We start from the raw sequence: 15,968 nt of genomic DNA on the forward strand, positions 1-15,968 counted from the left end.
TGGTAACTCAGCTGTCAAGAAAAGCAGGTTGCTAACAGACCTGGGATTTTTGAAAATTTCAGGTCATTTTTAAGATACATCTACTTATGTTAGCTCGTCTTTATCTTTAAGTCGTCTAGTCACTTTTTTATTCCTGCCAGCGGACTTTGAGCAGCTAGCAAGCTAGCTAAAACCGACAATGCAGTCCATGAAGGTCGGCTATCTGGCACTGGCTTCGTGCTCAGGTAGACTTTCCACTCCTGAGTTTACGAAGTTTTCGGCTTTCTTTCGTCTTCATACTTCAGTCTATCGGGCTCATTTCTGTCACACAGCTGCTAAGTCTGAAGAGACCCCCATCATTCGTATTCCCCGTTACATGCAAAAGCAGGTCGAAAACGTGAAACAAACTCGAGGCAAGAACAAGATCAACATCAGCAAAGCTGGCAAACTCCTCATCCAGAGCAAGAACCCGACCCGGAACCAGTCGGCAGGTTACATTCTTGGTAAGTTTGAGCAGCCTGTTCTCTGCTCAAAAGGATGGAAACATAATAAATCTGATGGTGACTATTTCACTATCAACAATATCAGGACTGTTGCGCCATTTGTTGGTCAAAGTCAGAAGGAGGATGTTGATCAGAAGACAACGGGGGCATTTAATAAACTCCGCATCTGTAAGGAACTGGTGGAAGTCTTGGACAGAATCAACATTACTCATCCTACCACTGTCCAGCTACAAACCATCCCAAAAGTCATGAAAGGGCACAATATTCTCTGTGCTGCAGAAACAGGCAGTGGTAAAACACTGTGTTACCTCCTGCCTATTGTTCACAGACTGCAGGCTGAAAAAGAGTCGGTGATGGATGCTGAGAATTTGCACAAGATTCATACTGTGATCCTTGTTCCTTCCAGAGAGCTTGCCGATCAAGTCACAGCTGTGTCCAGGACTCTTTGTGCTCCCTTTGGCTTTCTGACAAGAGCTGTGGGTGGTGGGCGAGGTGTTGGACACATCAAGATGATCTTTAAGAAGGATCAGCCGAACATTTTAGTGGCTACACCAGGTGCTCTGGTCAAGGCCCTGCGGAGACATTATCTAGACCTGAGTGAGCTGAGCTTCTTTGTGGTGGACGAGGCTGACACCATGTTCGACCCCAGCTTTTGTGATATGCTGCAAGACATCTTACATCACACGAACATTGCAAGTGATCCAAAGGAAACGAAAGGCCCTGGCCATAAGGCGCAACTCCTGGTGGTGGGGGCCACCTTTCCTGGTGGGGTCGGGGAAGTGCTCAGTCAGGTGACAGACTTGGGCAGCATGGTGGTTATTAAGAGCAAGATGCTGCACTTCCTCATGCCTCATGTGAAGCAGACTTTCCTGAAGGTCAAGGGTGCTGACAAGATCCTGGAGCTCAACCAAGCCCTGAAGCTGCTCCAACGGGACAAAGGAGGGGCCCCTGTCGTGGTTTTCTGCAACAAGTCTGCCACTGTCAACTGGCTGGGGTACTCGCTGGAGGAGATGGGTGTTCAGCATGTACGTCTGCAAGGGGAGATGCCTGCTGCTGTGCGTGCAGGAATCTTCCGCTCCTTTCAGAAGGGCTTGGTTGACGTGCTGATTTGCACAGACATTGCTTCACGAGGTCTGGACACATCTAAGGTGCACCTTGTTGTCAATTTCGACTTTCCAGAATCCCACACAGACTACATCCACAGAGCAGGGAGGGTGGGGAGAGCAGGAGGGGTGGAGGATGGGGAGGTGCTCAGCTTTGTTTCTCATCCTTGGGATGTGGAGCTGGTGCAGAAGATTGAGACGGCTGCACGTAGGAGAACTAGTTTACCGGGGATGGAATCTGATATTCATGAGCCAAAACCCAATAAAGCAGATGCAGAGGAGTAGATGAGTTTTGTATGTTTGCATATGGAAAAGCCTCTGGTGGAATAAATTACTGTATGAGGAGTGTTAGAAAGACAAAATGCATATGAACAAACCCTTTTTCAAAAAATCATGTAATTGTCTTCACCTTGTAATTGTTCAGACATTCCCAAAGGTAATCAGTTGAAAGAGAAATAAGTAACAAGTGATAATTCTTGTTTTTTTGTGTAAATCAGTCTGTCCTGTTAACAGTTACAGAATTGCTTGTTAGGATGCTTTAATGTAATAGTAAAATATACATGCATATCACTTCACTTTTTGTCTGATTTAACAAAAACACTCTATTAAAGTTCCTATTTAGAATTTTGTGTGATCTTTGCCGATCTTGTCCTGTAATATCCTGCCGTGTTCTCCTTTCAGTTCAAAATGTCACTCGTGATTAATATGACCTGATAACTGTTGAAAAAAAAGGTTGCATGCATTTAAATTCTACATTTGACACCTACCTCATGATGGCAGTTTCAGGTGTTAAAAATAACTATCTTGAAATCATTAATTTATATTCTGTTGGCCTAGTGGTTCATAAAGAAGCATTGCTATCTATTTTTAGTCTGTTTCATTACCAGCCAAAATTCCCTCACAGGTTCTTTAAGCATTAAAAATGTGCAGTGTACGTAGTTTGTAGTAAATGTAAACGTAAATGTAGTTTACGTTACATGGCTCAAAAGCCTTATTTGCAGTAGGATGAGTCCATTTTAAAATGTGTGTGCTCTCCTTTGATTTCTTTATTATGCAAAAAATAATTTACTTAAACATTAAGTGATACTAACACCATTAAAAAACCTATTTGGCAAGTTAAAGTAATGATGAGAAAATGTAATCACCATATATATATATATATATATATATATATATTTTTTTTTTTTTTTACTGTGTTTCTTTTTTTGTTTCAGTTCTTTCTGTCCTTCAGTTCTTTCAGGATTTTAGAAATGTAAACAATATTTAATATTTACAATATTAAGCATCATTTATTGTCCTTATTGTTCTTTTTACAGTATGCAGATCTGTTGTAGGGTACTCTTATAAGTGTTTCCCCAGATTTCCACACAGTAATTCATGTATGGTAAGAACAGTGCACAGTAAAGAGTGTACAGTGTTTTAGAGCTAAGGATGTAGCTTTTTTGACTCAGAATCCCTGTGCATCTTGCCTTTTTAGAACACAAACATTTTATGTGAGTTTTTTTTTTTTTTTTTGCTGAGTCTGTGGTGCAGTATTACACCCAAAAACTCATTTTAATATACTTTTTCAATCACTAGTTACAGTATTGACTATTACTGTTTAACCAAAGTATAGAACAGGGAATACTGGGTTAAATACATTTTTATTTTGGTATAACTATTGGTATCGACATACATGTACATTTCTGCTGATAAGTGCAACCCTTAAATCGGCTGTAAAAATCAGCTCGTTAGCCGTCAATATTTGTTGAGGACTTTTTTTCGGATTGGATTCTTTCATGACAATTCCAACAGCACAAGTCACACTAGAACCTGTTCTTTCAAATCCCATCTAGGCCACTTCTATCAATGAGTGAATGGGGGAGTCTGAAACAGGCCATATTTTAAATTGTAATATAATCAGACAAACAAACGAATCAGATCTTAGCAAAAAATTGTGTGCTAAAGCTTGTACATGTTTATCCACTGGGTGGGGCCATTGGTTTGTTTTTATCTTATTCCCAGTATCTGCAAAAGTTTAGAGCTTATTTCATATCCAAAATTTGCTTTTTTCTATTTTAGTAACTTTGAAAATATTCAGTACCAAATAAGCAACATTCATAAGCCTACTTGTTAGTTCCTGCTATATATTTCTGGGAGGCTTACTGTTTTTTAATGCAGTAGGGAAAGATTAGCATTTATCGTTAATCATTAGTAAGGTTTATACAGGCCAAAACATGATGTCATTTCTGTTGCTGCCGTGAGTCTACTGTTTTTGGAAAGATGTTCTTTTTTCCTCTTCCATGTCATTTTTATTGAAAGAAAACAGCAAGAATGTCAACATAGAGGTCTACCTGCGTGAACCCCATGTTGAGAGTCATGTTTCAAACGTATCAACTTCACTTGTAACCCTGGTGTAATAGAAACTGTTTTGTGTGTGTTTTTCTTTCTTTCTTTTTTTAAAGATATTAAGGGATGGATGACAACAAACCTCTCAGTAAATAGTTCTTCCTGGAAACTGCATGCTCTTGTTTTGAAGAGGCCTGGTTTGTTACTAATGGTGATCTGTAGTGTTTGGGGATTACAGGAGCAGACAGACCTGAGTGTGAGGCAGACAGACAGACGTGTTAACGGCTCTGACAGTAACAAGGGGCTTCCATCAGAATGTCTGGAATCTTGCTGGGATTGTCCTGCTGGGGCTCAGGTCAACATGTTTAAGCTTTACCCCCCACCCTCACCACCCCCATTAGGGTTCACATTTCATCCAACTGTACCCTGACAACAAGGAGCCAGTGTCCATTTATAGCATGTGGAGCAAATTCCTCCAATCCCCTCATTTCTATTTAAGTCCTGACTCAACTTAACTGACCCTTGCAAAATATAATGATAAATGTCTCACTTCCAGCAAGCTGCTGGCCCCACATGAAGTATTTTTTTGTCTAAAATAGTTTTAGAAATGCCACACCCCAACTTCACACATGATCCATTTACTAGGTGCACTTCAGTCTGTGATAAACAGTTGTTGATGTCTGCACATCGGTAGAAGCTTTGGGAAATTACACAAATAAGATCTTGATGTCCTTAGAAGACCAAAGCTCCTCACATAAGCTTTAGCTGCTTAATTTAACTTTTTTTATGGTAAATAACACAACTTATTCCAACCAGGGTGTTTCAGGATCTCATAAAAATGTAAGGAAAATGTCCTTTATTTATCTCTTAAAGGTCCTTTAATGTCAAAGATGTTCAGAACGTAAGGCTCTGTTGCTGGAGTACCTCTTGAGATCATCCTCACTACCCAACCCAAGTTAAACAAACAGAGAGCTTCTTTGAGCTTCCTCTCAAATATTTGAGCAGGTGGTGGTGTTTGGATCTCTCTCCCTCACGGGAATTTACCACTTTCTTTGCTTTATTTTTGGTCTTGAAAGCTTTAAGATATTTATATGTGCAATTTAAGTGATGTGCAGCAAGTTTGTGTTTATATTTAGTGGTTTTTTTTTATGTTTACATGTGAACAATTGATTTGTTTATTATTATCATTATTATTAATACCTCTTAGTGCTGGAGCTAAATTTATAGATGCAGCACTTGGAGTCCAAGAAAAATGTTTCCAAGTTTACCATAAAATGTGTGGTATGGTATCATATCCCATTGTATCCCATATTGTAACATGAATGCTGTCTACGCTGTCTCACACTTTAAATTATATATTTGTGCTGTGACAACAATAGTAAAAGACCTTAGTTTTTCCAAAAACACTCAGATATTTAAATGATCTTGTGACACAAAATTGTTTCTTGAATATATTTAAATCTCACCTCATCCTCATCTTAGTATTCATGGATGTACAGTTTGACAAATGTGCTATTTCTATTTTTTTTTGCGTTGTTTTCTTTGATGTTTGCTTCTCTATTTATATGTGGGTTGTTTGCTTTTATTGTTTATCTCTTTTTTTTTTTTTTTTGCATTTTTTTTATTTCTTTGTGGAGGCAGCTTAATATATCCAGAACATGGCAGCAAGACATGTTCCCAAAAGGGTGATGAAATGTATGTAGTATCACATTATATTATTGTATTGTATCAAACTAGACCTTATCATACCAAATCACATCATTATATAAACCATATTGTGTTACATCATATCATACTGCATCGTATCGTACTACACCATATCATACCTTAAGAGAGGCACCAACTGAGGTGTCTTTTCATCAAAAACTGAACTCCATAAGGTGAAAGTACTTAACAGAAACCAACATTTCATTTACATGGATGAATTTCACACATACTGATGAGAAAACCTGTATTAAAAGTGCTCACATATTCCTGTTTGTGTTTCCAGCAGACAGGAGCTACACGCAAAGCATTTTGGGAACACAATGCAGAGCAAGGCTGGAATATGTCAGCACTTTTAAAAATCTTTTCCCTTTCACAATGTGAAATTTATACTCGATCATTAAATGTTGGTTCACTGTATAGTACATACACTTTATGGAGTTAAGCTTTGATGGAAAGACATGACAACTTAAAAAGAAACATAGTAGGCAACCAAATGTAGTTATGAATGTCCAAGTGTCCATGCATTTATGGATGTTTGATATCTGCAGCAGGGATCTATTGTACTGTATTATATTGTGTATCGTATCCCATTGTATCTTATCATACTGAACCACATCATACAGTATCATATCATTGTATCGTATCATTGTATCATACTGTATTGTATCCTATCTTACCTTATCATCGTATCTATATCAAATCGTATCGAATTGTACTACTCCGTACCATACCATATTGAATCATATTATCAGATCAGACTAGACTGTATCATACTGTATCATATTATTGTGTCATATCGTATAATAACCTATCGTACCGTACTGTATCACATCACCGTATCCGTATCATTTTAGGTTGTAGGATCGTAATGTCTCGTAATGTATTGTATGGTATCTTACAGCTAGGGATTTTGGGCCCCCAGCAATAATATTACGCAGGGTCCCCCTATAAACAGCTAGCCAGGCAACAAATGTTGCAACATTTTTACAAATATCTATGCATTTTAATTAATTTTTTTAACCATAATTTCCCCATTTATGAGAATTTTTGCTATGGTTAAATTAAATTTACTTACATGGCACTGGACTAAGATGGAGCAGGGGCCCCCAGTATTGAATTTTGCATCCATCCATTTTCTATACCGCTTATCCTGTTCGGAGTTGCGGGTGGGGCCTGGAGCCTATCCCAGCTGTCACTGGGCAAGAGGCAGGGTACACCCTGGACTGGTCGCCAGTCCAGGCAGGGCAGACATATAGAGACAGACAACCGGCACGCTCACACTCACACCTATGGCCATTTTTAGAGTCACCAATTAACCTAATGAGCATGTTTTTGGTGGTGGGAGGAAGGCAGAGTACCCGGAGAGAACCCACGCGTGCACGGGGAGAACATGCAAACTCCGCATGGAAGGCCCTGACCTGGAAGCGATCAAAGGACCTTCTTGCTGTGAGGCAACAGTGCTAACCCCTGCACCGCCATGCAGCGCTATTTTACTCTATTTGATACAAATTTCAGTCTGTTGACTGATTCATTTAGTCACTTTTGATTCAATGATGGTACTAACTACTAAGAAAAAATAAATACAAACACATAAACATAAAACAAACAAACATAAACATTTTATTGCAGGCTTCCCAAGGGCCCCTTCCTACTGTGGGCCTGGGTAACCAGTACCCTTACCCCCCCTTTGCTACGCCCATGGTATCTTACAACACCATATCATACCTTATTGTATTGTTGTATCTTACAAGAATAGACTTACTGTGTCATCTCACTGTACAGTATTATAATGTAGTACTGTGCCACATCATTGTACCTGTATTGTTATGTGTTGCAGTATCGAATCCTCTCCTACTGTATTGTTTCATACTACACCATATCTTACTGTATTTTATTGTCATCCCGTATCAGACTAGACCATATTGCACTGTTGTATCGTGTCAGAGCATTGTTTGTGTACAACAATGAATGTGTCAAAAAAGTTGCCATCATTTAAAAGTGTATAATAAAGATAAAAGACAAATTAATTTCATAATATTAAAAAATGAATTGAAATAGGAAAAGAGTAGCCTAGCAGTAATACAAATATATGATCAATTTAAAAAAAATATGCAAAAGAAAATATACAAGAATATGGAGAAATATACAAATATGTACATAGGAAAGTGACAACATAGTTCTAAGACCAAGAAACTGTTCTGAGATAATTTTGACTGAAAGTCAATATAATATAACAGATAATGTCATGAAATGAAATTCCTTTGTAGTCCTGGACCTCGGAGGTGGACTACAGAGCTTACAGTCCGCTAATAATGACGCATTTCCTCCCTGCCCCACCGTGGGATTATCTCCCCCTCCCCTTTTACACACACGCGTTTACACACAAACACACACACACAGTGCCGCTGCTCACACACTGTCCGGCCACTTGGAAATTTCCCTCAGCGCGGAGGATATTGTACTGCTGAGGAGCGGGACCAGTCGGCTAACGTGCATCTTGTGTGAAATGCCCGTGCAGAGGATCTGAAGGTAGGTTTACAACCTCCGTAATCGTCTTAATCTGCTGCCCATCTTCCCTTTACAACAGACACGGAGATCTGTCTGACCTTCTCTTCGACCAAAAGCTTCAGAAGAAACCCGCAAACACAAACACAGAGATACACGCAGCGTGAGTGTGAGCCTGCAGCTTGCTTTTGGATGGGAGCCTTTCTGTGGGACTGCATTGCATTTGGCTTTCAATGGATCGCTGGTGTAAGTTGCCTCTCTGAAGCTGCGATGCTCATTTGAATCAACGAAACTTGTGGAGCCTTAAATTGCCGACTTATCCAGTTGCATCGGCGTGGTTTGTCGGCGACTTCACAGACCACAGGGCTGCAGCGGAGGGGCTCGCCTGGTGAGGATTGTCTACTGTTTGTGAAGGGGAAGGATTCAGCATGTGGACAACGGGGGTTTGGTGCTCGGTGTGGTGGTTGGGTGTGCAGAGTCAAGGAGGAGGCATGGAGAGTTCATGGAGGTTACACTGCACTGGCCAGGGAGAGAGCAGCCTCCGCCATGTTAAGTTACTATCTCAGTCAAGCTGCCACTTAATGCCACAGGCAATTGTTCCCAACTTTTTTATTCTCAAAAAATAAAGGGCGTCCACCTGTGCCAAGCATGTGGCTGCTGCGTTTAAAGCACTGGGAAAACATGCACACATCATGCTGGTAAACATCAGATAGCTTGCAAGGGAGACTTGTGTTGAGTAGCCATGAGTGTTAAATCCCACCAGGTTTTCCACGGGTTGATTGCCATTCCCTGCGCGCGTGCTCATCATAGCCAAGGTGATGGCAAGAGCAGCATGGAGGAGAAATGCGAGGTTGTGCGACATGAAGGTTTATGTATATCCTCTCTGCAGCAGGTTATATTGTTTGAATGGTGAGGATGGCTGCCTGTATCCACTCTGTTGCCACACCCCTTCACAGACAGGCTGTTACTCTGCACAGCTCAAAGGAACGATCACATGCTTCAAATATCTCTTATTATTATTATTATTACTGCAGGGGAGCCTCATGGTCTTTTCAAAAGTGTCCCTCAGGAATCGATGGCAATATTTGTGTGCCAAGTTTGTGCTCGAGGATCAATACACCCCATGCTAGTATTGCAGTCAGTGGATCAATCCAGTGTGGAGCCAGATGTGTCAGGTCAGATGCCTGCAATGTTTCATCCGTAAGTGAGTTTCTCAGGCATTCTGAAGGGGAAAAGTAGCCTGAAGCTGCCCCCCTTTCTCACAGACACACACTCCCTTCCCTAGTCCCCCCTGGCTTGTCAGAAAAAGACACATGACCTTAAAGGCTGCAGGCTCCAATGTGTGTGTAATGCCTCAGGAACGAACGCACTCCTTTGCCTGGTTTGTTACACATCCTTAAGATATGTCTCAACATCAGTCTGAGATCTATTTGGCATTTAGGACTGCATTTTTTGCAGTTTATAAGAATATTTTAGGAAAAATATATAGCTATTCTTAATAAAGGTGTGCATGCGAATGTCATCCCATATCCTCAGGTTGCCCTATGTTAAAATCTGTCCTTTCAAAATGGCAGCCCCCGTCTAATGAGCCAAACCCACAGATCAGTTCTGCTTCTGTTTCATCTCTGTGAAAATGTCATTTTCCAAAGCCTCGTATTTAACCGGTACTGTCAGCTGCTGCTAAGTATGCAGCTCAACCACCAGCTACAGCATAGATCATTTATTAAACTGACCAAACTCTATCTGACTCTCCTGACATTAAACCAGCAATCAAGGGCTTTTTCATTATATTACAGACTGCGATGACCTTTAGAAGAATGTGTTTATGCATTCATAATTCACACTATTGGAAGCCAGGAACTAATCTCTTTAAAGCAGAGTGATCAACAAATGTACTCTTCAGTCCATAGCTGTTGAGTTGTTTAGAGCTGGAATCAGCTGAATGGAGGGAAAAGCAATGTGAGTTACGGGAGTTATAATAGACTCGATTTAAACTTTGACATGATGCTAGTAAAAATCATATAGTATCAATGTGTGTTTCAATACCAGGACAACAAAAATAAAAGTCCTCTGCCACTAATAAATGAATAAATTCTTGACTGCCAAAGATGAGGGCAAACTCCAGCATACTGTCTACATTGTGCAATTAGTCACCAATGTGTTTGAGCAGTGTAGACAGTGCTCTCTTATTCTCTTGAGGGTGCTTTTGGTTAAATATGTTATTTTTTTAAGCTTTGATGCTCAGAGAAATAATAGATTGTAAACTGCAAAAACTGGGGTGCTGAATCCTCAGTGTTAAACACTTCAAAGTGGATTTTGTATCTCAAAGTGTAATTCTGACTTCATTCTGATTTAAATGACTCTCAGTATTGGAGTTATTTGATAGTGTTGATCCATTCAGTGTTAATCTAAGTATGTAGCAAGTCATTGGTGTAAACTTCACCCACTGTTACTTCAAATCTAGGGGGGCTGGGTTTTCCCATCATGCCTTTGGGCAGAGTGTTTAGATGTGTTTTAGATGTTGCCTGTTATACAGTGATAACTTCTGGGATTCCTTTGATTATATTTCTGCTGGATTATTGTTGTTTTAGATGTTAAACACTTCTGCACCATGAGTGAAGTTATCCACTAAGTTGGTCACTTCCTGCCTGTGGTAGGGCATGGTCTGCAATATAAAGAGTTAGTGCAGACTTTCAACTCAGGACACATTTTTTTAGGGTTGATATTTGTTTTTCAGAGCTGATACTGTTTAAGTAGTTAATGACACAGATAATTATGTATTTGGAACCAATATACATTAATTATGATGTACAAAATGTATTTATAACAAAATTCAAATCACATTATCAAAACAATAAGGGAAAATAAACAGTTAATGCTCTAAAAGCATGAGAATGGGCAAAGAGCAGCATAGGACTAGCAGGTAAACAGGAAGTGAAGTCACTGTGTCAGTGGTGATTGGCTAGTACTCATGGGACATGACGGTGTATGCAAGACATTTGGTGACACTGTGGAGAGTGAAAATAAAGCCAGAGGGGGAAGGGAAGGGGAAGACACACCTTGCAGTGGAACCAAGGTAGCACACTTTTTTGTTGATTAATTTTACTGATTGTTGGTAAAATGCTGATAATTGGGTAAATGCTATATATTACCATTAATAAGTTACCCACTCAGTTGGTCACATCTTACCTGTGGTAGGGGTAGGTGTATAATAAAACGGGGTGTGCAGACTTCTAACTCAGGATGTCCTCAGTTCTGCATCTGTGTCTTTACCCTGTTGGCACTGTAAGACACCTTCCTTTTTCACCTAAATGTGAGGCAGCAACCTTGTGTAAGGGGATGATTGTGGTTTGGTAGGAGTCGGTTTTCTCACAGTGGGAAGGTCATGGGTCAGTCCCTACTCACATGTTTGTATGTCCTTGTGCATGACACCTAACACCAATGTGCTCCCATTATTAAATTGCCAGTAGTGTGGAAATTGGTATGGATGCGTTTGAATGGGATTAGGTACTACTGACTGCCAATTATAGCAAATATGTCTTTTTCTGCCATCAGTGTGTGAATGTGGAGTGAATGGGTGGGGATGAGTGGGTGTGACCTGCTGTGTTAAAGCGCTTTGAGCAGTAAGATGACTTAAAGAGCGACATGTAAAATCAAATTTGACAATCCTACTTGAGATGCTGATGTCAGATCTACACTTATGACAACTGAAATTAGATTAAAAGTCCTGTGAGGAGCTTTTAGCTTGTTATGAATTGGACTTTGATTTCAACTAAAGTCTCCTTATGAGCCTCAAAACCAAATGACATCATCAGCAAAGACACTTATTTTTTCTATATTGATATTTTACTGTCTGAAACTGCTGCTGAATATGGCATCACATTAAGTGATTGACAGCACAGCAGCTTTTGTTTACATATTCTATGGCAAAGATTCTGGATGAGTAATGCACTGCAGCATCAAATGGTAAATGGACCTAAGCTTGTATAGTGCTTTTCTAGTTCTGTGACTACTCAAAATGCCTACCCATACACTCCACACTACTAATGGCAAGGGCCACTAGTATTAACTAATCCTACTCATACCTATCCATACACATTCATAGCAGTGGGAGCAAACGGGTCAAATGACTTGCCCAAAGAAACATTGACATGTGACTGGAGGGGCTGGGGATCAAACCCATGTCCTTGGGGTTGCAAGACAACTGACTTGCTGCCCCACAGTTGAGTGTCTAAGCTGCCCCACAGTCGAGTGTCTAAGCAAATAGGATGAGATTTTTGCTTTGCATCAAGAGGCATTAAAATCAATCTTTGAATGATCTTTAATCTACAGAAGCTCTGTTGCCCTTGGAATTGAAAATGAAAATATCAAGGTAAAACAGCTAACAAGTAACAAATCAATTTCCATTACTTGGTCTTTAACCTTAAGGAGGAAACTTTGCCATGTGTTTTTAGCTTGTAAAGACCCTCAAGGCCAATCTCATCCGGTAGTGTAAGGGTTACTCATCAGCAGCACATGGTTAATTTATTGATCTGTCCCTTTGTACAGCATGAAAACAGGCCTCTGCTGTCAGCATGAACCACAGAGGGGAAGTAATGAGAGACCCATAATGACACTTTAATCACAACAGCCACCATAATACTATAGTGGACAACTGTTTATTTCTCAGCCAGATAGATTTAGAGAAGATAAAGGAGCTCAAAGTTGTGGGGTATATTCACTGAGAACAATTCATAACAGAAGCTGTTACCTTAGAGAGACGGTGAGAGCTGGAGTCGGCAAGATGGAATGCTCACTTTGAGTCTTATTTGAAGCAAATGCATTTCTAGTCTGCTCTTAATGCAGCAGTAACATTTTGAAGTGACTGAGCTCCTAGTTGCTCACCTGGAACTAATTCCTGTTTTGGTTTGTTTTTTGTTGGTCTTAGAGCCTGCAACAAAAAGATTGAAAGGGATTTCCAGATTGATAAATGGGAATCTGGTCTTGTTTTTTGTGAAATTGGCTGACATAAATGCCCCATTTTTCTTTATTTGGTCGCTTATAGTTTTATTTCACGGAAACATTAAACACCTCTTTCAAGTTTCTCTGTCTGTTAAGTTACCAGCTGTTGTTCATGGAATTTAAGAGCATAGCCATAACCTTTTATAAGCTGTTTTCACACATGCACCTCTGACAATTTTTCAACCATTTCAGGACTGCCTGCACCAGAAAATTTCTAAACTTGTTATTTACAGTGCCTTTAACAACTATTCACACCCTTGGATGTTTTACCCTTTTAATTATTTTATAAATCAGTCATGGTTAATATAATTTGGCTTTTTTGACAAAGAAAAAAAAAACTAATGTCAAAGTGAAAACAGATTTCAGCAAAGTAATGTCAATTAATACAAATTTGTAATGTAAAATAAATGACTCCATAAACATTCAACCCCTTCAAGTCGGTATTTAGTAGATGCACCTTTGGCTGCAATCTCAGCACTTAGTCTGTGTGGACAAATCAGGCTTGCACTCTTGGACACTTTCTTAATTCTTCATTGCAAAACTGCTCAAGCCCTGTCAGGTTGCATGGTCAGGCATGAACAGCCAAGTCCAGCCACAAATTCTTTGTTGTGTTGAAGCCTGGGCTTTGACTCAGCCACTCCAGAACATTCACCTTGTTGTCTGTAAACTATTTCTATGTAGCTTTTACTGTATTCTTTGGGCCAGTGTCCTGCTTGATAATAAACCTTCTCCCAAGCCATAGTTCTCTTGCAGACTGAAAAAGATTGTGCTCCAGGATTGCAGAGAACCATCCCCACAGCATGATGCTGCCACCACTGTGCTTCACAGTGGGAGTGGTGCGTTTGTGGTGTTGTGTAGTATTTGATGTCCATCAAACATAGCATCTTGCCTGATTACCAAAAAGCAACATTTTGGCCATCAGGCAAAAGAACTTTCTTCCACTTGACCATGGAGCCTGCCACATTTTCTTCAACAGTGGCTTTCTCTTTTCCACTCTCATCCATAAAGCTTTGACTGGTAAAGAACCTAGGAAACAGTTGTTGTGTGCAGTCTATCCCATCTCAGCTGCTGAAGCTTGTAATTCCTTCAGAGTAGTCATAGGTCTCTTAGAGGCCTCTCTCACTAGTGTCCTTCTTGCATGGTCACTCAGTTTGTGACGACGGCCTGATCTAGGCAGATTTACACACGTGCCATATTCCTTCCAATTCTTGATGATGGATTTAACTGAACTCTGGGCGATGCTCGGTGCGTTGGAATTTTTTGTATCCATCCCCTTAAACTGGCTTTTTAATTCTTCTTACATGCTGGCAATTCTCTCTTGACTTTTGCAGGCTCTGTTCATACATCTGGCTAAAAAGGGGAATGTTGGGAAAATGTCCAATGCAATTGGTAAAAAGAGTTACCAGTTGCCACTAGGAGGAAAAAGTGTGTTGTGCAATGGTGCTACTGTCTGGAGGTCAGCGGTGTGAGGGGGAAAACGGTCTGAATGGAGGCAGAGGAATGTCTGGCCTAGTTCAAGTTAACAAATCACAGAATTTCACACTTTGTTGTGACCAAGCCGAAGCATGTGTAACCTCAAACGTAAGAGTCAAATCACAAGATTCCAAGCAGGGCTTCCTGTGAGAAAAGGGACCCCTGTGTTGCTCACCTACTTTGGTACAGAAATAGCTGAAACACTGTGAATCTTTTTTTTAATCTCTCCTTTGTCCTGACAACAACCCTGTTTAGAAGAAAGGTGAAAACGTTCTTGGTAAAAGTCAGTTGTAAAGGACAATCTCATTAAACAGTTAGGGCTGCAGTTTCAGAAATCCAAAGATTGATTATTGTAAGATATTCAAGCGTAGATTTAAAAAGATTGCAGCCATTTCTGCTGAGATTTGTCCATCCGTCCTGAATGCTGGTCAGTGTTGGTTCCATGCAGCAGAAGCAGCCTTCTCGGCAAATCCAATCTCCTCTCTTTTTTTCCCACCTCCCTCTGGGTTCTGGTTTGCCTGCCTCCCACTCAGTCCACCATCTACTGCTCATTGCATCACAAATATCAGCCAGCACAGTGACTGCCTGCCTGCCAATAACATGAAGAACTATTTCTGCACAAGTGGCCTTTGCTAATTGATTGGTTTTAAATTCCCAGTATGACTCAAGGATAGGAAATGTTCTCTGTGTGTTTTTTTACTGCTCTAAAATTAACCATGAAGTATGTTTGAGGTGCAGCCTGTCTGAGTTACACATGTACTGCAGCAGTGTGTGGATGTGGTTCAGTGTGTGCAGTGATGTGCATCAGCAGAGCTCCAATCTGGTTTAAAAATACAAATTTCTGGTCATGTTGAGGAGTCTGGTGCAGCATTTGCCGGTCTGGTTGTCATAGTGATGAAAACTCATGCTGCCTCCTACTTACTTGACAGTTTGAATAGAGTTTTTCTTTCAACTCTTACACTAGAAGAAGACTAGAGTAACAACCAAGATCATTAACCAGAAATTCTGATTGAGATTGATGCAGGGATTATCTATTTTTGCTTCAATGTCCTTGAAATGCCCTCACCACCATTGTAAGCCCTTCTATATATTTATACCTATGATTAATAAAGGATTTTATTGTGTAAGGTTAAAGGTGACCTGAAACCTGAGACATCAATGTGTTGAAATGAGGGGAACTCCTCTTGTTTAAGTTTGGAGCTTTGAAATGAATACCTGTTATTTCTGTTTGTCATCTTTATTAACTTCCCAGAAAAGCTTGCAACAGGATCTGCTCCCATTTTTGCCCTTATTGTAAACACAAGCATACATTGTTTTATTTTGCCTCTTATGACATAAAAAACTGACTTTCAGTTATAGTCAGCATTTT

At 40.1% G+C, this 15,968-nt stretch overlaps 2 protein-coding genes across 4 annotated transcripts in view; both read left to right on the top strand.

Moving 5' to 3' along the window:
• Positions 1–2,209, top strand: ddx28 (DEAD (Asp-Glu-Ala-Asp) box polypeptide 28). Its single transcript, XM_041804852.1, has one exon. The coding sequence runs from the start codon at positions 179–181 to the stop codon at positions 1,868–1,870; it is 1,692 nt and encodes a 563-aa protein (XP_041660786.1). The 5' UTR covers positions 1–178; the 3' UTR covers positions 1,871–2,209.
• Positions 2,210–8,009: 5,800 nt separating this feature from the next.
• Positions 8,010–15,968, top strand: part of tln2a (talin 2a) — a 155,822-nt gene continuing 147,863 nt past the window's right edge. For all 3 annotated transcript variants that reach the window (XM_041783181.1, XM_041783190.1, XM_041783198.1), the window contains exon 1: positions 8,010–8,149. The gene's annotated coding sequence lies outside the window, so the exon portion shown is untranslated. The remainder of the gene's footprint in view (positions 8,150–15,968) is intronic.

The sequence above is a fragment of the Cheilinus undulatus genome, linkage group 1 (genome assembly GCF_018320785.1).
Source record: "Cheilinus undulatus linkage group 1, ASM1832078v1, whole genome shotgun sequence".
Taxonomy (NCBI): Eukaryota; Metazoa; Chordata; class Actinopteri; order Labriformes; family Labridae; genus Cheilinus; species Cheilinus undulatus.

Coding starts and splice junctions, on each gene's coding strand:
- ddx28 (XM_041804852.1), top strand. CDS start 179: ATGCAGTCCATGAAGGTCGGCTATCTGGCACTGGCTTCGTGCTCAGGT.